The sequence below is a fragment of the Pleuronectes platessa genome, chromosome 4 (genome assembly GCF_947347685.1).
Source record: "Pleuronectes platessa chromosome 4, fPlePla1.1, whole genome shotgun sequence".
Taxonomy (NCBI): Eukaryota; Metazoa; Chordata; class Actinopteri; order Pleuronectiformes; family Pleuronectidae; genus Pleuronectes; species Pleuronectes platessa.
This window is the reverse complement of record NC_070629.1, coordinates 26,379,324-26,402,450: the sequence shown is the minus strand read 5'-3', so window position 1 is coordinate 26,402,450 and position 23,127 is coordinate 26,379,324. Positions and strand designations below refer to the sequence as shown.

The following is a 23,127-nucleotide window of genomic DNA, read 5'->3' as shown; positions in this document are numbered from 1 at the left end:
TTCAATAATCTTCAGATGAAAAGAACACATCAATCAAGTCATCAATCTTACTGCATTAGCTAATTCCTACTGACACAGTTTGCCTACAAAGACACTAACAATCATCTGGATAATAAAGTCCTTGTTGGTGTTTGTAAATGTAAAAATAACTTTAAACCTTTATTCAGAAAAGAGAGGCACTGCAATTTTTGAAAAACGGCAGAGTTCTCTTGACATTTGCAAAAAGTAAATATGATAATCAACCAATAATTGGGGGGGAGGGCCCCCAATCTCCATCTCAGATCAATAATGTATCATAACCAAGGCCCCAAGTTCCCCCAAGTTCAAACCAAACCTTGAATGTGAGCAAACTAGGGCTGGAATGTTCTTAGCAAGTTGTTGAATTGAATTATACGTTTGAGAAGGTTTGTGGGAACCATCTGAACCACAGATGACCTGAATGTTCAATGAATGCACCTTTTTTACCAAAGAAAATTCCAGGTAGGTGTGAAACCTACTTGGTAATAAATCCTGTCTGATTCTGATTGTGATTCTGATTCTGAAGAAGAATAAGAGAAGGAAAACATAATATAAAAAATGATCTGTTTTTATGTGAACACTGATCTTACGAACCTGAAACCAGAGAAAACCAGGGAAGGAGACCAAAACGTGAAAGGGTCAGCTGAGAGAAAGAAAAGCTGAGAGAGAAAGACAGACAGACAACGTGCCCTCTTTATTTCGGCCTCTGCCTTTATGACTACATAAAATGTTGGTGTGGGGTTTTAACAGAACATGGCTCAGTCATGATTAGACCAGTGGTTCTCAACTGGTCTGGCCTCGGGACCCAACATCATCCCTTAAAGACAAGCCGCGACGCAAATCAAGAAAAGGTTCCACTTTTCGAATTTATTTAATGAAGAGATGGTGCATGTTGAACCTGAGATAGTACAGAATATCACAGTATGCCAACACAATAAAACAAGTTTAATGATAAACCAAAACGACCAGCAGGTGGCGATGCTAGAGAGGGAAATATTCCCTTTTAAACTCAATTAGCTGCATTTTAATTAAAAACCAAAAAGTGCATCTTAAGGACACAAGGTAATACAACATACATAACAATTCAATAACTTCAGCCGGTTTTAAAAGACTCAATAGCGCTTTCATGCACAAACATGCAATAAAAAGGTCCAACTACTGAGAAGTAGTTTCAATAAGACTCAAATTATGAAGCTTCAGCTGAGAAACTCACTCACTGAATCTATGACAACCTACACTGCACTATGGAAAACAGTCAGTGTCTTGAGTTGCAGCTTTTATCCACAATCTCAAAATAAAATAAATAAAAAGTCTGATTCAAAAAGATTCAAGTACAAAAAATTAACTTTTTCTTCTGATTACCTTATCCCTTTCACACTCAATTATCTGCATTTTTATTCAAAACCAAAAAGTGCATCTTAGGGGCACAAGGTAATACAATTTACTGTTAAGGAGTTTGAATAGACGGCACCCCACTGTAAAAAAAAACAACCTTCAAAGTAAAAGCACAGGATTTTTTCTTAAATGTTTTTTTTCCCAGGCAAAGGCCCGCGACTCACTGAAAACGGGTCCACAACCCACTTTTGGGTCACGACCCACCAGTTGTGAATCACTGGATTAGATAAAACATCATGGCCAAGAATTTATTTTTATTGCAGCACTTTTTTCCACAAGACTTGAGCTGAAGCCTCAGTTTCAAATTAGGCTCTTGATACAGGAAGTGGTGAATCTCGCTGGTTGAAGGACTCAATAATGTCCCTTTGGCGATTTGCTGTCATAATAAACATGTGTCTCTCCAGTTTAGATTTCAAAATTAAATCAACTTGGCCTGTTTTAGTGCAGCAGAAGCAGAAATCTCCATCGTATCACAGCGGGTGCTCATTAAATGTCAGACTTCTTCATTGTCTTCTTGATCCATTTTAGTTTTTCCTCTGTGAGAAACGAGTACACTCCCGGCTTGTGAATCCGGCCACACCCTCTTCCGAAAGAAGTGACTCCAACCAGCCCTCCGCTGCACACCAGTGGGCCTCCTGAATCCCCCTACAGAGAAAACCACAGTCACTGACAGGCAGTCCAGACACTGACAGGAGGGACGACAGTTAAATCCCTGCACACAAACATTCACTGTTACTTACCCCACAGGAGTCACCTTCATTTTTCCGGTATGAACCGGCACATATCATGCTGCTGGTGATCACAGGTGTGCAGTTGTAATATTCAGCAGAGTTACACTTCACTCTGTCGACCACAGTCACATTGACGGACATCAAGACGTCGAACATTTCCTTAGCATTCTCGTTTGTTTGGCCCCATCCTGCCACCATGCAGCTGGTCCCAGCTGCTGGTTCCTTGATGGCATCAACGAACTTAAGATACTTCACCGTCTTGGTTTCCTTCACAGATTTGCCAAGCTGAATTAAGTAAAGAAGAAAATGTATTAATGGTGACTCTCTTCATATATATTGGCTGATTGTTCCATTTATTCATTAACATTGATGCTCTAATGTTATTTTACCTTGAGCAACATGATGTCATTGACCTTTGTAACGTTATCATAGCAGGGATGTGGAACACGCTTCTTAACCTTTCTGACCTGCCTGGAATTGTCTTCATTTGCCTTGATGGAGTGCACCCCCAGCCACACGGTCTCAATGCTGCAAGAGCAAAAACACAGTAATGTGGAATATTATTTAATCAACCTTTGCATCGGCATATAAATCAGAGAAAAACATAAAGCTGCATTTTCTATAACCGCGTAAAATTTCTTAGATTTTAATCAGTACATAGTGTCTTTTACACTGTCCATTGAAAGTGAAGATTATTTTTGGTTCATGTTCTGAAATGTTGTAATTATCGTTACGCACTTTTTACAGTGGGCAGCAGTCAGGACCCATGATTTATCGATCAGTATCCCTCCACAGTCTGGTTCAGTTGTCTGAAGCAGGGCCATATAAGGCAGCGAGTGGGGCTTCACTTCTTTCCCATTGATAATCTCAGAACCATCACCTAAAACCAAAATTCAGATGATGCATAAACAAATTAAAGTAGTAGCTGAAATATTTAAATCAGAAATGTTCTACTCACTTGAGTGGACAATGAGGAGGACCATGCAGGAGAAGAGACCGGTGAAAGCCCCCAGGCAGGACATGTCTTCTTTTCTCTCTCTCTGATGTGATAGTAAGATGCACTGAAGCCCCCCCTCAGTGCTCACACTCGTCTTTATGTCCTGAAGTCAAAGGATGTGGTCTGACCATGGAAACTCATGAGTCAGCGTAACGGACGCAATCTTAACATGAGAACTGATGTCCACCATCTCTGTGCAGAAGTCTGTGGTAACTGCTGTTATCATTTACCGCTAATCAGGTCAGGGGGAGACTATAAGTGATGCAGTTTTTTTATTCAGTACAAAAATGGAATTGTAAAATAGGAACATAACACTGACAGCTAATAAACTGTGGGATAGCAACCAAATATGAAAAAGTAATCAGTGTAAATGTGAATATTAATTTAAACCTTTATTCAGAAGGACTACAACTACAGATGACCTGAAGAAGAGTAAGAGAAAGAAAACACAACATATAAAATGATTTGTTTTTATTTGAACACTGATCTTAGGACCCTGAAACCAGAGAAAACACGGCGCTGGGAGGGAGAACGAAAGGTAAAAGAGTCAGCTGAGAGAAAGAAAAGCTGAGAGAGAAAGAGAGACAGACCATGTGCCCTCTTTATTTCGGCCTCTGCCTCTATGACGACAGAAATGTTGATGTTGGCCCAGAATTTATCTTTATTACAACACTTTTTTCCCACAAGACTTGAGCTGAAGCCTCACTTTCAAATTAGGCTCTTGATGCAGGAAGTGATGAATCTGTCTGGTTGAAGGACTCAATAATGTCCCTTTGGCGATTTGCTGTCATGATAAACATGTGTCTCTCCAGTTTAGATTTCATAATAGAATCAACTTGGCTTGTTTTATAGCAGCAGAAGCAGAAATCTCCCTCGTATCACCTCACATAGAATTGATTAACATGGTTGCAAATACAAAATCCCTCACAGCGAGTGCTCATTACATCATCATTTTCTCTTTGATCCATTTGAGTTTTTCCTCTGTGAGATACGTGTACACTCCTGGATTGTGAATCCGGCCACACCCTCTACCGAAAGAAGTGACTCCAACCAGCCCTCCGCTGCACACCAGTGGGCCTCCTGAATCCCCCTACAGAGAAAACCACAGTCACTGACAGGCAGTCCAGACACTGACAGGAGGGACGGCAGTTAAATCCCTGCAGACAAACATTCACTGTTACTTACCCCACAGGTGTCAGCTTCATATTCCCCGTCTGAACCGGCACATATCATGCCACTGGTGATCACAGGTCTGCTGTTGTAATATGCAGGAGAGTTGCACTTCACTCTGTTGACCACAATCACATTGACAGACATCAAGACGTCGGACATTTCCTTTGCAGTCTCGTGTGTTTTGCCCCATCCTGCCACCATGCAGCTGGTCCCAGCTGCTGGTTCTCTGATGGCATCACCCAACTTAAGACACTTCACCGTGTCGGTTTCAGTCACAGATTCGTCAAGCTGAATTAAGTAAAGAACCAAATGAATTAATGCTGACTCTCTTCACATATATTGGCTGATTGTTCCATTTATTCATTAACATTGATGCTCTAATGTTATTTTACCTTGAGCAACATGAGGTCATTGACCTTTGTATCTGAATTATAGCCAGGATGTGGAAAATGCGTTGGATCCTTTCTGACCTGCCTGGAATTCTCTTCATTTGCCTTGATGGAGTGCACCCCCAGCCGCACGGTCTCAATATTGGAACCCCTAAATCACAGTATGTTTCATTACAATCCACGTAACTGTTCCGCACGCTGATATTTAAAGTGTTTTTAGATAAGATAAGATAAGATAATCCTTCTTAGTCCCTCAACAAGGACGGCAGCAAAGTGGACAGTCAGAAATAGACATCATCAAAGTGATGATAAGTGAACATGTTATACTTATAAGTGCAAGGAAACACAAATGAACTAGTATGTAAACAGGATATATAGAGTGGGAGAGTATATGCCTCATTAGATTGATCTTATTACAGTGATCATGTGCGTCCAGTATCATAAAGTAACTGTGATTAAGTCATAATTAGTTCATGCATTCAGATCTTGTTAACATATTATTTTATCTAACACATTTGCTTCCTTTTCTATAACCACATTAACATTTCTTAGATTTTAATGAGTACATAATGTCTTTTACAGTGTCTTTTGTAAATGAAGATTTTTGTTAGCGCATGTTCTGAAATGTTGTAATTATGGTTACACACTTCATACAGTGGGCAGCAGTCAGGACCCATGATTTATCGATCAGTATTCCTCCACAAAATTGTTTGGGACTCTGAAGCAGGGCCATGTACGGCAGCGAGTGGGGCTTCACTTCTGTCCCATTGATAATCTCAGAGCCATCACCTAAAACCAAAGTTCAGATGGTATATTAAAAATCATGAAAAAGAAAAAGTAGTAACTGAAATATTTAAATCAGAAATGTTCTACTCACTTGAGTGGACAATGAGGAGGACCATGCAGGAGAAGAGACCGGTGAAAGCCCCCAGGCAGGACATGTCTTCTTTTCTCCCTCTCTGATGTGATGGTGAGATGCACTGAAGCCCCCCATCAGTGCTCACACTCGTCTTTATGTCCTGAAGTCAAAGGATGTGGTCTGACAAAGCAAATTCAGCGAATTGGATGCAATCTTGACATGAGATCTGATGTGCACCATCTCTGTGCAGAAGTCTGTGGTAACTGCTGTTATCATTTAGCGCTCATCAGGTCGGCTGGAGACTATAAGTGATGCAGTTTTTTTAATCTGTACAAAAATGTAATTGTAAAACAGGTACATAACACTAACGGCTTATAAAATGTGGGATAGCAACCAAATATGAAAAACTAATCAATGAGCATTAGGCATGGTTCAATCTTTATACTGGATCAGCTTCACCTTTATTGTACAGGTAAGAAAGTGGTAATACTTTCACTAACTATGTGTCTGAATGAAAATAAGCATCATGTTGTTCAATAATCTTCAGATGAAAAGAACACATCAATCAAGTCATCAATCTTACTGCATTAGCTAATTCCTACTGACACAGTTTGCCTACAAAGACACTAACAATCATCTGGATAATAAAGTCCTTGTTGGTGTTTGTAAATGTAAAAATAACTTTAAACCTTTATTCAGAAAAGGGAGGCACTGCAATTTTTGAAAAACGGCAGAGTTCTCTTGACATTTGCAAAAAGTAAATATGATAATCAACCAATAATTGGGGGGGAGGGCCCCCAATCTCCATCTCAGATCAATAATGTATCATAACCAGGGCTCCAAGTTCCCCCAAGTTCAAACCAAACCTTGAATGTGAGCAAACTAGGGCTGGAATGTTCTTAGCAAGTTGTTGAATTGAATTATACGTTTGAGAAGGTTTGTGGGAACCATCTGAACTACAGATGACCTGAATGTTCAATGAATGCACCTTTTTTACCAAAGAAAATTCCAGGTAGGTGTGAAACCTACTTGGCAATAAATCCTTTTTGATTCTGATTGTGATTCTGATTCTGAAGAAAAATAAGACAGAACACAGTTAACAGAACATGGCTCAGTCATGATTAGACCAGTGGTTCTCAACTGGTCTGGCCTCGGGACCCAACATCATCCCTTAAAGACAAGCCGCGACCCAAATCAAGAAAAGGTCCACTTTTCGAAACTATTTAATGAAGAGATGGTGCATGTTGAACCTGAGCTAGTACAGAATATCACAGTATGCCAACACAATAAAACAAGTTTAATGATAAACCAAAACGACCAGCAGGTGGCGATGCTAGAGAGGGAAATATTCCCTTTTAAACTCAATTAGCTGCATTTTAATTAAAAACCAAAAAGTGCATCTTAAGGACACAAGGTAATACAACATACATAACAATTCAATAACTTCAGCCGGTTTTAAAAGACTCAATAGCGCTTTCATGCACAAACATGCAATAAAAAGGTCCAACTACTGAGAAGTAGTTTCAATAAGACTCAAATTATGAAGCACAGCGGGTGCTCATTAAATGTCAGACTTCTTCATTGTCTTCTTGATCCATTTTAGTTTTTCCTCTGTGAGAAACGAGTACACTCCTGGCTTGTGAATCCGGCCACACCCTCTTCCGAAAGAAGTGACTCCAACCAGCCCTCCGCTGCACATCAGTGGGCCTCCTGAATCCCCCTACAGAGAAAACCACAGTCACTGACAGGCAGTCCAGACACTGACAGGAGGGACGACAGTTAAATCCCTGCACACAAACATTCACTGTTACTTACCCCACAGGAGTCAGCTTCATTTTTCCTGTCTGAACCGGCACATATCATGCTGCTGGTGATCACAGGATCTCTGTTGTAATATGCAGGAGAGTTGCACTTCACTCTGTTGACCACAATCACATTGACAGACATCAAGACGTCGGACATTTCCTTATAATCCTCGTGTGTAGTGCCCCATCCTGCCACCATGCAGCTGGTCCCAGCTGCTGGTTCCTTGATTGCATCACCCAACTTTAGACACTTCACCGTCTTGGTTTCCTTCACAGATTTGTTAAGCTGAATTAAGTAAAGAACAATATGTATTAATACTGACTCTCTTCACATATATTGGCTGATTGTTCCATTTAATCATTAACTTTGATGCTGTAATGTTATTTTACCTTGAGCAACATGATGTCATTGACCTTTGTATCTGAATTATAGCCAGGATGTGGAACACGCTTCTGAACCTTTCTGACCTGCCTGGAATTGTTTTCATTTGCCTTGATGGAGTGCACCCCCAGCCACACGGTCTCAATGCTGCAAGAGCAAAAACACAGTAATGTGGAATATTATTTAATCAACCTTTGCATCGGCATATAAATCAGAGAAAAACATAAATCTGCATTTTCTATAACCGCGTAAAATTTCTTAGATTTTAATCAGTACATAGTGTCTTTTACACTGTCCATTGAAAGTGAAGATTATTTTTGGTTCATGTTCTGAAATGTTGTAATTATCGTTACGCACTTTTTACAGTGGGCAGCAGTCAGGACCCATGATTTATCGATCAGTATCCCTCCACAGTCTGGTTCAGTTGACTCAAGCAGAGCCATATAAGGCAGCGAGTGGGGCTTCACTTCTTTCCCATTGATAATCTCAGAACCATCACCTAAAACCAAAATTCAGATGATGCATAAACAAATTAAAGTAGTAGCTGAAATATTTAAATCAGAAATGTTCTACTCACATGAGTGGACAATGAGGAGGACCATGCAGGAGAAGAGACCGGTGAAAGCCCCCAGGCAGGACATGTCTTCTTTTCTCCCTCTCTGATGTGATGGTGAGATGCACTGAAGCCCCCCCTCAGTGCTCACACTCGTCTTTATGTCCTGAAGTCAAAGGATGTGGTCAGACCATGGAAATTAATGAGTCAGCGAATTGGATGCAATCTTGACATGAGATCTGATGTGCACCATCTCTGTGCAGAAGTCTGTGGTAACTGCTGTTATCATTTAGCGCTCATCAGGTCGGCTGGAGACTATAAGATTTGCAGTTTTTTTAATCTGTAAAAAAAAGTAAACGTAAAACAGGCAAATAACACTAACGGCTTATAAAATGTGGGATAGCAACCAAATATGAAAAACTAATCAATGAGCATTAGGCATGGTTCAATCTTTATACTGGATCAGCTTCACCTTTATTGTACAGGTAAGAAAGTGGTAATACTTTCACTAACTCTGTGTCTGAATGAAAATAAGCATCATGTTGTTCAATAATCTTCAAATTAACAGAACACATCAATGAAGTCATCAATCTTACTGCATTAGCTAATTCCTACTGACACAGTTTGCCTACAAAGACACTAACAATCACCTGGATAATAAAGTCCTTGTTGGTGTTTGTAAATGTGAAAATAACTTTAAACCTTTATTCAGAAAAGGGAGGCACTGCAATTTTTGAAAAACGGCAGAGTTCTCTTGACATTTGCAAAAAGTAAATATGATAATCAACCAATAATTGGGGTGGAGGGACCCCAATCTCCATCTCAGATCAATAATGTATCATACCCAAGGCCCCAAGTTCCCCCAAGTTCAAACCAAACCTTGAATGTGAGCAAACTAGGGCTGGAATGTTCTTTACAAGTTGGTGAATTGAATTATATATTTGGGAAGGTTTGTGGGAACCATCTGAACCACAGATGACCTGAATGTTCAATGAATGCACCTTTTTTACCAAAGAAAATTCCAGGTAGGTGTGAAACCTACTTGGTAATAAATCCTTTCTGATTCTGATTCTGATTCTGATTCTGAAGAAGAATAAGAGAAGGAAAACATAAAATAAAAAAGTATCTGTTTTAATGTGAACACTGATCTTACGAACCTGAAACAAGAGAAAACCAGGGAAGGAGACCAAAACGTGAAAGGGTCAGCTGAGAGAAAGAAAAGCTGAGAGAGAAAGACAGACAGACAACGTGCCCTCTTTATTTCGGCCTCTGCCTTTATGATTACATAAAATGTTGGTGTGGGGTTTTAACAGAACATGGCTCAGTCATGATTAGACCAGTGGTTCTCAACTGGTCTGGCCTCGGGACCCAACATCATCCCTTAAAGACAAGCCGCGACCCAAATCAAGAAAAGGTCCACTTTTCGAAACTATTTAATGAAGAGATGGTGCATGTTGAACCTGAGCTAGTACAGAATATCACAGTATGCCAACACAATAAAACAAGTTTAATGATAAACCAAAACGACCAGCAGGTGGCGATGCTAGAGAGGGAAATATTCCCTTTTAAACTCAATTAGCTGCATTTTAATTAAAAACCAAAAAGTGCATCTTAAGGACACAAGGTAATACAACATACATAACAATTCAATAACTTCAGCCGGTTTTAAAAGACTCAATAGCGCTTTCATGCACAAACATGCAATAAAAAGGTCCAACTACTGAGAAGTAGTTTCAATAAGACTCAAATTATGAAGCTTCAGCTGAGAAACTCACTCACTGAATCTATGACAACCTACACTGCACTATGGAAAACAGTCAGTGTCTTGAGTTGCAGCTTTTATCCACAATCTCAAAATAAAATAAATAAAAAGTCTGATTCAAAAAGATTCAAGTACAAAAAATTAGCTTTTTCTTCTGATTACCTTATCCCTTTCACACTCAATTATCTGCATTTTTATTCAAAACCAAAAAGTGCATCTTAGGGGCACAAGGTAATACAATTTACTGTTAAGGAGTTTGAATAGACGGCACCCCACTGTAAAAAAAAACAACCTTCAAAGTAAAAGCACAGGATTTTTTCTTAAATGTTTTTTTGCCCAGGCAAAGGCCCGCGACTCACTGAAAACGGGTCCACAACCCACTTTTGGGTCACGACCCACCAGTTGTGAATCACTGGATTAGATAAAACATCACGGCCAAGAATTTATTTTTATTGCAGCACTTTTTTCCACAAGACTTGAGCTGAAGCCTCAGTTTCAAATTAGGCTCTTGATACAGGAAGTGGTGAATCTCGCTGGTTGAAGGACTCAATAATGTCCCTTTGGCGATTTGCTGTCATGATAAACATGTGTCTCTCCAGTTTAGATTTCAAAATTAAATCAACTTGGCCTGTTTTATTGCAGCAGAAGCAGAAATCTCCCTCGTATCACAGCGGGTGCTCATTAAATGTCAGACTTCTTCATTGTCTTCTTGATCCATTTTAGTTTTTCCTCTGTGAGAAACGAGTACACTCCTGGCTTGTCAATCTGGCCACACCCTGTTCCGAAAGAAGTGACTCCAACCAGCCCTCCGCTGCACACCAGTGGGCCTCCTGAATCCCCCTACAGAGAAAACCACAGTCACTGACAGGCAGTCCAGACACTGACAGGAGGGACGGCAGTTAAATCCCTGCACACAAACATTCACTGTTACTTACCCCACAGGAGTCAGCTTCATTTTCCCCATCTGAACCGGCACATATCATGCCACTGGTGATCACAGGTGTACAGTTGTAATATTCAGCAGAGTTGCACTTCACTCTGTCGACCACAGTCACATTGACAGACATCAAGACGTCAGACATGCTCTTAACTCTGTTGTTTGTTTGGCCCCATCCTGCCACCATGCAGCTGGTCCCAGCTGCTGGTTCCTTGATGGCATCAGCGAACTTAAAATACTTCACCGTCTTGGTTTCCTTCACAGATTTGCCAAGCTGAATTAAATAAAGAACAAAATGTATTAATGCTGACTCTCTTCACATATATTGGCTGATTGTTCCATTTATTCATTAACATTGATGCTGTAATGTTATTTTACCTTGAGCAACATGATGTCATTGACCTTTGTAACGTTATCATAGCAGGGATGTGGAACACGCTTCTTAACCTTTCTGACCTGCCTGGAATTGTCTTCATTTGCCTTGATGGAGTGCACCCCCAGCCACACGGTCTCAATGCTGCAAGAGCAAAAACATAGTAATGTGGAATATTATTTAATCAACCTTTGCATCGGCATATAAATCAGAGAAAAATATAAAGCTGCATTTTCTATAACCGCGTAAAATTTCTTAGATTTTAATCAGTACATAGTGTCTTTTACACTGTCCATTGAAAGTGAAGATTATTGTTGGTTCATGTTCTGAAATGTTGTAATTATCGTTACGCACTTTTTACAGTGGGCAGCAGTCAGGACCCATGATTTATCGATCAGTATCCCTCCACAGTCTGGTTCAGTTGTCTGAAGCAGGGCCATATAAGGCAGCGAGTGGGGCTTCACTTCTTTCCCATTGATAATCTCAGAGGCATCACCTAAAACCAAAATTCAGATGATGCATAAACAAATTAAAGTAGTAGCTGAAATATTTAATTCTAAAATATTCAACTCACTTGAGTGGACGATGAGGAGGACCATGCAGGAGAAGAGACCAGTGAAAGCCCCCAGGCAGGACATGTCTTCTTTTCTCCCTCTCTGATGTGATAGTAAGATGCACTGAAGCCCCCCCTCAGTGCTCACAATCGTCTTTATGTCCTGAAGTCAAAGGATGTGGTCTGACCATGGAAACTCATGAGTCAGTGTAACGGAGGCAATCTTAACATGAGAACTGATGTCCACCATCTCTGTGCAGAAGTCTGTGGTAACTGCTGTTATCATTTACCGCTCATCAGGGGGAGACTATAAGTGATGCAGTTTTTTTATTCAGTACAAAAATGGAATTGTAAAATAGGTACATAACACTGACAGCTAATAAACTGTGGGATAGCAACCAAATATGAAAAACTGATCAGTGAGCATTAGGCATGGTTCCTATTTTTTTTATACTGGAGAAGATCATTAGCAGCTGACTGCAGCTTCACCTTTATTGGACAGGTGCGTATTGTGCAGACATCCACTGAGAGATGTCAGTCAGACGGGCAGTGATTCCTGCTGCTACCTGTGTTTCAGATCGGGGTAAAGAGAGGATTAGTTGGGTGTCATCAGCATAGCTATGGTAGGAAAAAACTATGTGAGTGAATGAAAGAGTTGTTGTACAGGGAAAAGAGGACTGGACCCAGGACAGAACCTTGAGGGATCCCAGTAGTGAGAAGACAAGGTTCAGACACAGATCCTCTCCAAGTAACCCGGTAAGTACAGTCATTGAGGTATGATGAGAGCAGGGAGAGAGCAGAGCCAGAGACACCCAGGGCCTGAAGGGAGGAGATAAGGATCTGGTGGTTCACTGTGTCAAATGCAGCAGAAATGTCTTGAAGGATGAGGACAGAGGAGAGAGAGGCTGCTCTAGCAGTGTGAAGTTGCTCAGAGACAGCAGCGAGGGCAGTCTCAGTTGAGTGGCCTGCCTTGAAACCAGACTGGTGAGGGTCAAGAAGGTTATTATGGTGGAGATAGGAGGTGAGTTTATTTAAGATAGCTCGCTCGACAGTTTTGGAAAGAAAGGGAAGATATATATTTAAATCTATTTCATTAATTGATTAATTGAAACCACCACCATCTCCAGCACCATGGGCTTCCTCCTCTTCTTCTCGCCTCATGTGATTCTCACTCTCTTGTCATGACTCACCTCCAAGAGACCTTCATCTTATTTAAAACATCACCTCGATAATAAAGTCCTTGCTGGTGTTTGTAAATGTGAATATTAATTTAAACCTTTATTCAGAAGGAGTACAACTACAGATGACCTGAAGAAGAGTAAGAGAAAGAAAACACAACATATACAATGATTTGTTTTTATTTGAACACTGATCTTAGGACCCTGAAACCAGAGAAAACACGGCACTGGGAGGGAGAACGAAACGTAAAAGAGTCAGCTGAGAGAAAGAAAAGCTGAGAGAGAAAGAGAGACAGACCATGTGCCCTCTTTATTTCGGCCTCTGCCTCTATGATGACAGAAATGTTGGTGTGGGGTTTTAACACAGTATAAGAACATGGATCACTGATGATTAAGTAAAACATCATGGCCCAGAATTTATCTTTATTACAACACTTTTTTCCCACAAGACTTGAGCTGAAGCCTCAGTTTCAAATTAGGCTCTTGATGCAGGAAGTGATGAATCAGTCTGGTTGAAGGACTCAATAATGTCCCTTTGGCGATTTGCTGTCATGATAAACACGTGTCTCTCCAGTTTAGATTGTAAAATAAAATCAACTTGGCTTGTTTTATAGCAGTAGAAACAGAAATCTCCCTCGTATCACCTCACATAGAATTGATTAACATGGTTGCAAATACAAAATCCCTCACAGCGAGTGCTCATTACATCATCATTGTATCTTTGATCCATTTGAGTTTTTCCTCTGTGAGATACGAGTACACTCCTGGCTTGTGAATCCGGCCACACCCTTTTCCGTAAAAGGTGACTCCAACCAGCCCTCCGCTGCACACCAGTGGGCCTCCTGAATCCCCCTACAGAGAAAACCACAGTCACTGACAGGCAGTCCAGACACTGACAGGAGGGACGGCAGTTAAATCCCTTTAGACAAACATTCACTGTTACTTACCTGACAAGTGTCAGCTCTATTCTTCCACAGTTGAACCGGCACATATCATGCCACTGGTGATCACAGGTTTGCAGTTGTAATATTCAGCAGAGTTACACTTCACTCTGTCGATCACAGTCACATTGACGGATATCAAGACGTTGGACATTTTCGTAGCTCTGTTATTTGTTTTGCCCCATCCTGCCACCATGCAGCTGGTCCCAGCTGCCGGTTCTCTGATGGCATCACCCAACTTAAGATACTTCACCGTCTTGGTTTTCTTCACAGATTTACCAAGCTGAATTAAGTAAAGAACAAAATGTATTAATACTGACTCTCTTCACATATATTGGCTGATTGTTCCATTTATTCATTAACATTGATGCTGTAATGTTATTTTACCTTGAGCAACATGAGGTCATTGTCCCTTGTAACGTTATCATAGCAGGGATGTGGAAAACGCTTCTGAACCTTTATGACCTGCCTGGAATTGTCTTCATTTGCCTTGATGGAGTGCACCCCCAGCCACACGGTCTCAATGCTGCAAGAGCAAAAACACAGTTTTGTGTTTGATTAGAATTCACATAACTGTTCTGCACGCTGATATATAACAGAATATATACAGTCGGAGAATCTTTGCCTCATTAGATTGATCGTATTACAGTGATCATGTTCTGAAATGTTGTAATTATGGTAACACACTCTTTACAGTGGGCAGCAGTCAGGACCCATGATTTATCGATCAGTATCCCTCCACATACTGGTGTGGTTGTCTGAAGCAGGGCCATGTACGGCAGCGAGTGGGGCTTCACTTCTTTCCCTCTGATAATCTCAGAGCCATCACCTAAAACCAAAATTCAGATGATGCATTGGAAACAAATATATAGAAAAAGTAGTAACTGAAATATTTAAATCCGAAATATTCAACTCACTTGAGTGGACAATGAGGAGGACCATGCAGGAGAAGAGACCGGTGAAAGCCCCCAGGCAGGACATGTCTTCTTTTCTCTCTCTCTGATGTGATAGTAAGATGCACTGAAGCCCCCCCCTCAGTGCTCACACTCGTCTTTATGTCCTAAAGTCAAAGGATGTGGTCGGACCATGGAAAATCATGAGTCAGCGTATTGGACACAATCTTGACATGAGAACTGATGTCCACCATCTCTGTGCAGAAGTCTGTGGTAACTGCTGTTATCATTTACCGCTCATCAGGTCGGATGGAGACTATAAGTGATGCAGTTTTTTTAATCAGTACAAAAAATGTAATCGCAAAACAGGCACATAACACTAACAGCTTATAAAATAGCAACCAAATATGAAAAACGAATCAATGAGCATTAGGCATGGTTCCTATAGTCTTTATACTGGATAAGATAATTAGCAGCTGATTGTAGCTTCACCTTTATTGTATATGTAAGAGAGTGGTAATACTTTCACTAACTCTGTGTCTGAAAGAAAATATGCATCATGCTCTTTAATAATCTTCCAATGAACAGAACTCATCAATGAAGTCATCAATCTCACTGCATTAGTTAATTCCTACTGACACAGTTTGCCTACAGAGACACTAACTAATTGCTTTCTGATTACACCGTACCTACACATTGTCAGGTATGACTGGGGAAACAGCTTCATCTTAATTAAAACATCACCTGATTAACACAGTTCTTGTTGGTGTTTGTAAATGTGAATATTACTTTAAACCTTTATTAAGAAAGGAGAGTAATGGCAATTTTTGAAAACTCCACCTCAGATCAATAATGTATCATAACCAGGGCCCGTGGTTCCCCCAAGTTCAAACCAAATCTTGAATGTGAGCAAACTAGGGCTGGAATGTTCTTTACAAGTTATTGGATTGAATTATACGTTTGAGAAAGTTTGTGGGAACCATCTTAACTACAGATGACCTGAAGAAGAGAAAGAGAAAGAAAACATAACATAAAAAATGATCGGTTTTTATTTGAACACTGATCTTAGGACCCTGAAACCAGAGATAACAAGTTTAATGATAAACAAAAACGACCAGCAGGTGGCGATGCTACAGAGGGAAATATCCCTTTTAAACTCAATTTGCTGCAATTTCAATTAAAAACAAAAAGTGCATTTTTACGGACACAAGGTAATACAACATACATAGTAACTCAGTAATTTCAGCCGGTTTTAACAGACTCAATAACGGTTTCATGCACAACCATGAAATAAAAAGGTCCAACTACTGAGAAGTATAGTTACAAAAAGCCTCAAATTATGAAGCTTCAGCTGAGAAGCTCACTCACTGAATCTATGACAACCTACACTGCACTATGGAAAACAGTCTGTGTCTTGAGTTGCAGCTTTTATCCACAAACTCGACATAAAAGAAAACAAAAAGTTCAATTAAAAAAGATTCAAGTACAAAAAATTAACTTTTTCTTCTGATTACCTTATCCCTTTTACACTCAATTAGCTGCATTCTAATTAAAAACCAAAGAGTGAATCCTAGGAACACAAGGTAATACAACATTCTGTTAAGGAGTTTGAATAGACGGTACTCCGCTGCATAAAAAAATCCTTCAAAATAAAAGCACAGGAATTTTTTATAAATTTTTTGGGGGACCAGGCAAAGGCCCGCGACCCACTGGAAACGGGTCCACAACCCACTTTTGGGTCACGACCCACCAGTTCAGAATCACTGGATTAGATAAAACATCATGGCCCAGAATTGATCTTTATTGCATCACGGTTTTTCCACAAGACTTGAGCTGAAGCCAAAGTTTCAAATCAGGCTCTTGATACAGGAAGGCGATTTGCTGTCATGATAAACACGTGTCTCTGCAGTTTAGATTTCAAAATAAAATCACCTTGGCCTGTTTTGTTGCAGCAGAAGCAGAAATCTCCCTCGTATCACGTCACATAGAATTGATTAACATGGTTGCAAATACAAAATCCTTTACAGCGAGTGCTCATTAAATGTCAGACTTCTTCATTGTCTTTTTGATCCATTTGAGTTGTTTCACTGTGAGATACGAGTACACTCCTGGCTTTCTAATCAGGCCACACCCTTTTCCGAAAGAAGTGACTCCAACCAGCCCTCCGCTGCACACCAGTGGGCCTCCTGAATCCCCCTGCAGAGAAAACCACAGTCACTGACAGGCAGTCCAGACACTGACAGGAGGGCGTCAGTTAAATCCCTTTGGACAAACATTCACCGTTACCTACCTGACAAGTGTCAGCTCTATTCTTCCCATCTGAACCGGCACATATCATGCCACTGGTGATCACAGGTTTGCAGTTGTAATATTCAGCAGAGTTACACTTCACTCTGTCGACCACAGTCACATTGACGGACATCAAGACGTCAGACATGCTCTTAACTCTGTTGTTTGTTTGGCCCCATCCTGCCACCATGCAGCTGGTCCCAGCTGCCGGTTCTCTGATGGCATCACCCAACTTTAGACACTTCACCGTCTTGGTTTCCTTCACAGATTTGCCAAGCTGAATTAAGTAAAGAAGAAAATGTATTAATGCTGACTCTCTTCACATATATTGGCTGATTGTTCCATTTATTCATTAACATTGATGCTGTAATGTTATTTTACCTTGAGCAACATGATGTCATTGTCCCTTGTAACGTTATCATAGCAGGGATGTGGAACACGCTTCTGAACCTTTCTGACCTGCCTGGAATTGTCTTCATTTGCCTTGATGGAGTGCACCCCCAGCCACACGGTCTTAATGCTGCAAGAGCAAAAACACAGTAATGTGTTTGATTACAAATCACATAAATTTTCTGCACTCTGATATACAACAGAATATATACAGTGGGAGAGTATATGCCTCATTAGATTGATCAAATTACAGTATTTCATGTTCTGAAATGTTGTAATTATGGTAACACACTCTTTACAGTGGGCAGCAGTCAGGACCCATGATTTATCGATCAGTATCCCTCCACAGGAGTGATTGGTTGTCAGAAGCAGGGCCATGTACGGCAGCGAGTGGGGCTTCACTTCTGTCCCTCTGATAATCTCAGAGCCATCACCTAAAACCAAAATTCAGATGATGCATTGGAAGAGAAAAAGTAGGAAAAGTAGCAACTGACATATTTAAATCAGAAATGTTCTACTCACTTGAGTGGACAATCAGGAGGACCATGCAGGAGAAGAGACCGGTGAAAGCCCCCAGGCAGGACATGTCTTCTTATCTCTGTCTTTGATGTGATGATGAGATGCACTGAAGCCCCCCCTCAGTGCTCACACTCGCTTTATCTCTTGAAGTCAAAGGATGTGGTCAGACCATGGAAACTCATGAGTCAGCGTATTGGACGCAATCTTGACATGAGAACTGATGTGCACCATCTCTGTGCAGAAGTCTGTGGTAACTGCTGTTATAATTTACCGCTCATCAGGTCGGGTGGAGACTATAAGTGATGCATGTCATGATCATAGAGGTCGGGCCCAGAACGCAGCTGCTAAACGTGGAGGCTGGTGTCGACCTTGTCAGCTTCACTTTCCTTATGAGTGTCTTTAATCATGACTCAGAGGAAACCTTGACTGCTTGAGGAAAGTGAACGTGACACAAGGCGGGTGGGACAAATGCACAAAAAATAAAACACTTAGAAAGGTTTATTTCCATTTATTGTTTCCTTGAATAAATTGTTTTTTTTAATCAGTACAAAAATGCAAATTTAAAAAAGGCACATAACCCTTACAGCTTATTAAATGTGGCATATCAACCAAATATGAAAAAGCAATCAGTTAGCATTAGGCATGGTTCCTATAGTCTTTATACTGGATAAGATAATTAGCAGCTGATTGTAGCTTCACCTTTATTGTACAGGTAAGAGAGTGGTAATACTTTCACTGACTCTGTGTCAGAATGAAAATAAGCATCATGTTCTTTAATAATCTTCAAATGGACAGAACTCATCAATCAAGTCATCAATCTCACTGCATTAGTTAATTCTTACTGACACAGTTTGCCACCACAGACACTAACAAATTGCTTTCTGATTACACCGTACCTACACATTGTCAGGTATGACTGGGGAAACAGCTTTTCAGTGTAAGTGTAGGTCTTAGACAGTGAATATAACTCTGGTACAGTACATTTATACTTTAAAATATCCAAAATATACAACGGATATAAAACCACACCAACCAAAAGGTGAAGTTTTGAGAACGGCAATATTTGTGCACAGAATACTTTCTCTGAAAAACATAAAATCTTTTCAGCTTCTTGACTCATCATTGTTAGCTGAGTTGAGATAGTTTTCGTTTTTATAACAGCGTTATAAACGTCATTTGTTTTTCAATGAGCTTTGGCCTTGAACCCAAATCATCATTGGATGTAGGCAGCAGGCACCAATATAAAAAAATACATGTAAAAAAATCTAAAAACAAACCAAAGTATTGCTTAATACTATTTTTTAAAAACGTGTGTCTTTTTGATACAGTCTTTTAGAATTTGCCACCACATCTGATGGTGACGTTTTATATGACGTTGCTTTAAGTTATGTAACTTCTGGCCAAATGGACCATTTCACATTTTATTGACATTAAGCCTTTTGAAATAAACTAAAAGCTCTGAGGTTTTATTTAATAAAAAAGTTTAAAAAAAAGGCTAAAGTTCAAATCAGTTCAGTAATAAAAAAAAACCTTCTGAGATCATTTCGCCAAGCAGCTGTGTTGAACTCACAGTGCTAATGTCAACATTAACTTACTCTCTAAAGAAAGAGGGTTTCATATATCCCACCTTGTTTCACAGGTTTAAGTAATCATCAATGTGTCCACCCTCGATTAATCATGCTAACCGATTAGCTTTGATTAGCGATGTTTGGATATGAGCTCAGATTTAACGAAATAATACATTGCAGTTAAAATCTTTCACTGTTTGTGGAAGAGATGAGAAGATGAGAAGATTCCAGTAAGTATGACACTAAAACGCCTCTCGTCTCTCTGCTGATGATTAGTGAGGGCCACAGTGGCGCCCAACATGGGGCCCAACATGGGGCCCAACATGGGGCCCAACATGGGGCCCAACATGGGGCCCAACATGGCGCCTCGACACATCCGATCGAATGACGGCTCCGCAGCAGCTCCAGTCATTGGCTGCACAGACTCAAATGGTGGAGGAGATCGTGGCGATGCACTGGGAGCAGGCGGCGGTGAGCAGACAGCAGCGTGAGGTGCTCTACTGAGCCATCTCCACAATGATCTACTACACGGATCATTTTAATCCTCACTAACGTGGTGACTGGTCAGGTTCTCAAGAACTTCCAAACATTGGTCCTGTTATTCCAGGTTGGAAAGCTCATCCCTTCCTTTTAGTTATATATTCAACTTTTTCTGGATCTGTGTTGCCGTTCCCTTAGGTGATTGATGTTTAGCCCTTTTCAGCCAGTTCCTGTGGTTTCTCAGGGATCAGATCAATAATTACACTCTCCACTGATCTCAACTCCTCTGAGACGTCATGATCCAGCTCAAAACCTGGAGAGGAAGAAAATACAGGAGGGATGCATGTTTAACAGGCTGGTTTGTTATGAAAAGTATTAGATATACATTTTCTTACAGAACAGGGGAGACTTGCCTTTTTTGATGATACGATAAAGAATCCACAGCGGAGGAACCAGGGACACGATCTGGAGCAGCTTCAAAATGAGAGGGATCACGTTGTGCTGCTTAGTAGAATCTGCTAAGGAGAAGAGAATGACAATATATATGACACAGAGATATAAGAGTGTTCAAGCAGAAGTTTTTTTTATGTTGTCAGTGTTGACCAGTCATTTTCACAAAACAAATCTTCCTAAAGTCCACAACAACAGATAAAGATGTAGTTTACACAAAGTCCTTCCTACCCGTTTCGTAGTGTAAAGTTGTGGGATCACTTTGAAGGATCCTTTCACCACCAGTCACAGCGTCAGGCCGAACAACGAAAGCAGCGACCTGGATGAAGGTCTCAGGGGCTGAAGTCAGGCTGGAGATGTTGACGCTCATGAAGGCCGAGCCATTGGTGTAAGAGTGCACGACTGTGTCACATGTGCTGGTACACGTGGTCACGTTGTAACGGTGTGGTGTCATCTGCATAAAGGCAGAGATGTTCCAGCTGAGATTCAACTGACCGTTGCCCACTGATGCTGCCTTCACTGTCTGTGGAGCAACTGGACCTGTGAACGAGAATAAACAAGCCAGTCAGGTCGGTTTCCCACTTGTAGTCCAGTTCACGTGAGCTTGAGTGTCTTGTGCAGAAGCTTCTTTCCCCTTAGGTGCCAAAATTGTTGCTGTTATACATCACAAATATAACTGATTAGGGTTTTTTAAAGTCTAGTATCATATAAATGAAATGGTTTAAATTCTATGCTTGGCTCTTTGCAGGGAGTTGGGGGGGGGGGGGGGGGGGGGGACACTAACACATGCAACATCACCAATAACTCGGTTGTGTCCCTGTAATTCTTGACAGTGTGACAGTAGCCGTGTTTCAATTCAGGGGCTACGTCCCTTGGAGGCTGCAGGGGTTAATGGGGTCGGCAAGCTACGAGACATCCGATGCTTCAGTAGCAGACTTCAAATCATGCTATGTGCATTATGTATCCACATGTGTAATGCGTGATTCTGTATGATTTCCATGTGAGATATGAACATGCACAAGCACTGAAAACAAAGCTCCACCTGGAACAATGAAGAAAGTCCACAGAAATGATCATATTTACCAGTTTATACGTTCGTTAGACAACTACGATGAAGCATTACTCACCCTGACAGACAAACATGTGCGGCTCATCACAGAAGCGAGCCAGCATCTTCTTGTCTTTATCCAACATGGACTCCATACTGGCACAGAGGCTTCTGTAATTCCTCCTATACCAGTGTGTGTACTTCAGCTCTTCCCCGTTCACCCAGGTCCAGTTGCTGAGGCTGCTCTGACGCCGCAGACCGAGCCAGAAGCTGACTTTGCTTGCAAGGGTGGCATTGAGGACAGCAAAGTACTGCTCCTCTGTGTTTAGCACGGCCAGGTCCACATAGTGCAGCTGACAAAACTCCCGCGCTTTGGACCAGGACATGTGTCTCTGGAACAGGAAGTGAGGTGAGGGGATCTGAGCCACCGCTACGACAAGGAACACCACTGGGTCAGGGGGACAAAACAGAAAGGAAGAATGGTTGAGCTACTAACAGCTGTGTTTCTGACCTGATTCCATCACTGGGCATGGATGGATTACTCTATTTTAATACTGGAATGTCTTCCAACTACATCCAGCATTTGTTTAATTTGAGTTGTTTCTTTCATATCACAAAGTCATCTTTTAGATGGAGTGCTATAGTATTAAGCATGCCCCTGCAAACTGCTAAAGAAATACAATGCATCTTATTCTGTCTTAGTCATACGATTATACAACAGTCAGGGTACAGGATAAAAACTCTAGTAATACTATGCTGCAGGTGGTATGTTTTTGTTTCTTATCATGTAATAAAGATCTTCAGAAAACAAGACTAGTTTGTCAGGGGGGGTTATTCTAAGATTATTAAATACCAATGAGTTCTACCCAATGAAATAAACAAAAATCTGATATAAATCACATCTCATGTCTTGTGCATGATCTCTATAAATCATTCCGAGTTGAAATGAACTATAAGTCAAAGCATGTTTGTTTACCCAGGACAGCCAGTCGCAGCAGAATCTGCATCTCGCAGGCAAACATCAGATCTTTTTTTTCCAGCAGTATTTTCCAGATCTTATAATTCTGAGTGTGGAGGTTGTCTTCCTTAAACTCCTGCTGCTCGGGACGTTTTATTAAATCAGCTCTCGACCGTGCGAGGAGATGCAAGAGGTGGATCGGGTGGGCGTGGCTCACCTGCTGGCTCCCTGCATTCCAGAATCACTCCATTTCCTGTTCATAACCTTACAATGGTTCAGCTCTTGTGTGTCTATTTAAGGGCCAACAAGAGCTATAAATAGGTTTCTATTTCTGATGGTGCAAGAACAGACTTTGTACTTTGGCTAGGGTCCAGTTCCTGAACAGGCTGGATGATGCAACTCAAACTGAACACTGGGATAAAGGCGTCCAGTTTTTGTAGGAGCTGCTAAAAATAGCGTTCTGTAGCCCCTCCTTGATTCAAGTGC

The 23,127-nt window shown here is 40.9% G+C and overlaps 6 protein-coding genes and 1 pseudogene across 7 annotated transcripts; all 7 read right to left on the bottom strand.

Annotated features, from left to right (window-relative positions):
• Positions 1-942: 942 nt before the first annotated feature.
• On the bottom strand, positions 943-3,269 carry LOC128437868 (granzyme A). Of its 2 annotated transcripts, none has more exons than XM_053420163.1 (5): positions 3,103-3,269; positions 2,883-3,024; positions 2,612-2,672; positions 2,154-2,429; positions 943-2,058 (listed from the first exon to the last, which is right to left on the bottom strand). In XM_053420163.1, exons 1-5 carry the CDS (start codon positions 3,164-3,166, stop codon positions 1,900-1,902), a joined length of 702 nt encoding a protein of 233 aa, XP_053276138.1. In that variant the 5' UTR covers positions 3,167-3,269; the 3' UTR covers positions 943-1,899. The 2 variants fall into 2 exon arrangements, with proteins under 2 accessions (XP_053276138.1, XP_053276136.1); XM_053420161.1 differs by having other exon boundaries at positions 2,534-2,672; positions 3,103-3,268.
• A 328-nt stretch (positions 3,270-3,597) lies between these two features.
• Positions 3,598-5,719, bottom strand: LOC128437864 (granzyme K). Its single transcript, XM_053420157.1, has 5 exons — positions 5,581-5,719; positions 5,351-5,492; positions 4,707-4,854; positions 4,327-4,602; positions 3,598-4,231 (listed from the first exon to the last, which is right to left on the bottom strand). Exons 1-5 carry the CDS (start codon positions 5,642-5,644, stop codon positions 4,082-4,084), a joined length of 780 nt encoding a protein of 259 aa, XP_053276132.1. The 5' UTR covers positions 5,645-5,719; the 3' UTR covers positions 3,598-4,081.
• Positions 3,598-8,487, bottom strand: LOC128437865 (granzyme K). Its single transcript, XM_053420158.1, has 6 exons — positions 8,327-8,487; positions 8,107-8,248; positions 7,758-7,896; positions 7,378-7,653; positions 7,112-7,282; positions 3,598-4,023 (listed from the first exon to the last, which is right to left on the bottom strand). The coding sequence occupies exons 1-5, from the start codon at positions 8,388-8,390 to the stop codon at positions 7,124-7,126; spliced, it is 780 nt and encodes a 259-aa protein (XP_053276133.1). The 5' UTR covers positions 8,391-8,487; the 3' UTR covers positions 3,598-4,023; positions 7,112-7,123.
• A 1,232-nt stretch (positions 8,488-9,719) lies between these two features.
• LOC128437870 (granzyme A-like) lies at positions 9,720-12,110 on the bottom strand. Its single transcript, XM_053420165.1, has 5 exons — positions 11,949-12,110; positions 11,729-11,870; positions 11,380-11,518; positions 11,000-11,275; positions 9,720-10,904 (listed from the first exon to the last, which is right to left on the bottom strand). Exons 1-5 carry the CDS (start codon positions 12,010-12,012, stop codon positions 10,746-10,748), a joined length of 780 nt encoding a protein of 259 aa, XP_053276140.1. The 5' UTR covers positions 12,013-12,110; the 3' UTR covers positions 9,720-10,745.
• A 1,159-nt stretch (positions 12,111-13,269) lies between these two features.
• On the bottom strand, positions 13,270-15,070 carry LOC128437871 (granzyme A-like; annotated as a pseudogene).
• A 900-nt stretch (positions 15,071-15,970) lies between these two features.
• Positions 15,971-18,513, bottom strand: LOC128437862 (granzyme A). The gene is made up of 5 exons (XM_053420155.1): positions 18,141-18,513; positions 17,911-18,052; positions 17,610-17,748; positions 17,230-17,505; positions 15,971-17,135 (listed from the first exon to the last, which is right to left on the bottom strand). Exons 1-5 carry the CDS (start codon positions 18,202-18,204, stop codon positions 16,977-16,979), a joined length of 780 nt encoding a protein of 259 aa, XP_053276130.1. The 5' UTR covers positions 18,205-18,513; the 3' UTR covers positions 15,971-16,976.
• Positions 18,514-20,079: 1,566 nt separating this feature from the next.
• LOC128437853 (uncharacterized) lies at positions 20,080-22,785 on the bottom strand. Its single transcript, XM_053420146.1, has 5 exons — positions 22,660-22,785; positions 21,763-22,131; positions 20,867-21,175; positions 20,599-20,703; positions 20,080-20,498 (listed from the first exon to the last, which is right to left on the bottom strand). The coding sequence occupies exons 1-5, from the start codon at positions 22,703-22,705 to the stop codon at positions 20,395-20,397; spliced, it is 933 nt and encodes a 310-aa protein (XP_053276121.1). The 5' UTR covers positions 22,706-22,785; the 3' UTR covers positions 20,080-20,394.
• Between the last annotated feature and the right edge of the window lie 342 nt (positions 22,786-23,127).

Bases quoted from the DNA above. Each gene is read 5' to 3' on its own strand.
- LOC128437868 (XM_053420161.1), bottom strand. From the start codon at position 3,166: ATGTCCTGCCTGGGGGCTTTCACCGGTCTCTTCTCCTGCATGGTCCTC. The intron at 2,430-2,533 runs GTAAAATAACAT...TACTTAATTCAG, and splicing joins ATGACATCATGTTGCTCAAG to CTTGGCAAATCTGTGAAGGA. The intron at 2,059-2,153 runs GTAAGTAACAGT...TTTTCTCTGTAG, and splicing joins ATGAAGGTGACTCCTGTGGG to GGGGATTCAGGAGGCCCACT.
- LOC128437864 (XM_053420157.1), bottom strand. From the start codon at position 5,644: ATGTCCTGCCTGGGGGCTTTCACCGGTCTCTTCTCCTGCATGGTCCTC. The intron at 4,603-4,706 runs GTAAAATAACAT...TACTTAATTCAG, and splicing joins ATGACCTCATGTTGCTCAAG to CTTGACGAATCTGTGACTGA. The intron at 4,232-4,326 runs GTAAGTAACAGT...TTTTCTCTGTAG, and splicing joins ATGAAGCTGACACCTGTGGG to GGGGATTCAGGAGGCCCACT.
- LOC128437865 (XM_053420158.1), bottom strand. From the start codon at position 8,390: ATGTCCTGCCTGGGGGCTTTCACCGGTCTCTTCTCCTGCATGGTCCTC. The intron at 7,654-7,757 runs GTAAAATAACAT...TACTTAATTCAG, and splicing joins ATGACATCATGTTGCTCAAG to CTTAACAAATCTGTGAAGGA. The intron at 7,283-7,377 runs GTAAGTAACAGT...TTTTCTCTGTAG, and splicing joins ATGAAGCTGACTCCTGTGGG to GGGGATTCAGGAGGCCCACT.
- LOC128437870 (XM_053420165.1), bottom strand. From the start codon at position 12,012: ATGTCCTGCCTGGGGGCTTTCACTGGTCTCTTCTCCTGCATGGTCCTC. The intron at 11,871-11,948 runs GTGAGTTGAATA...TTTTGGTTTTAG, and splicing joins CCTCCTCATCGTCCACTCAA to GTGATGCCTCTGAGATTATC. The intron at 10,905-10,999 runs GTAAGTAACAGT...TTTTCTCTGTAG, and splicing joins ATGAAGCTGACTCCTGTGGG to GGGGATTCAGGAGGCCCACT.
- LOC128437862 (XM_053420155.1), bottom strand. From the start codon at position 18,204: ATGTCCTGCCTGGGGGCTTTCACCGGTCTCTTCTCCTGCATGGTCCTC. The intron at 18,053-18,140 runs GTGAGTAGAACA...TTTTGGTTTTAG, and splicing joins CCTCCTGATTGTCCACTCAA to GTGATGGCTCTGAGATTATC. The intron at 17,136-17,229 runs GTAGGTAACGGT...TTTTCTCTGCAG, and splicing joins ATAGAGCTGACACTTGTCAG to GGGGATTCAGGAGGCCCACT.
- LOC128437853 (XM_053420146.1), bottom strand. From the start codon at position 22,705: ATGTTTGCCTGCGAGATGCAGATTCTGCTGCGACTGGCTGTCCTGG. The intron at 21,176-21,762 runs GTGAGTAATGCT...TCTCGTTCACAG, and splicing joins GCACATGTTTGTCTGTCAGG to GTCCAGTTGCTCCACAGACA. The intron at 20,499-20,598 runs GCAAGTCTCCCC...CTTCCTCTCCAG, and splicing joins TTATCGTATCATCAAAAAAG to GTTTTGAGCTGGATCATGAC.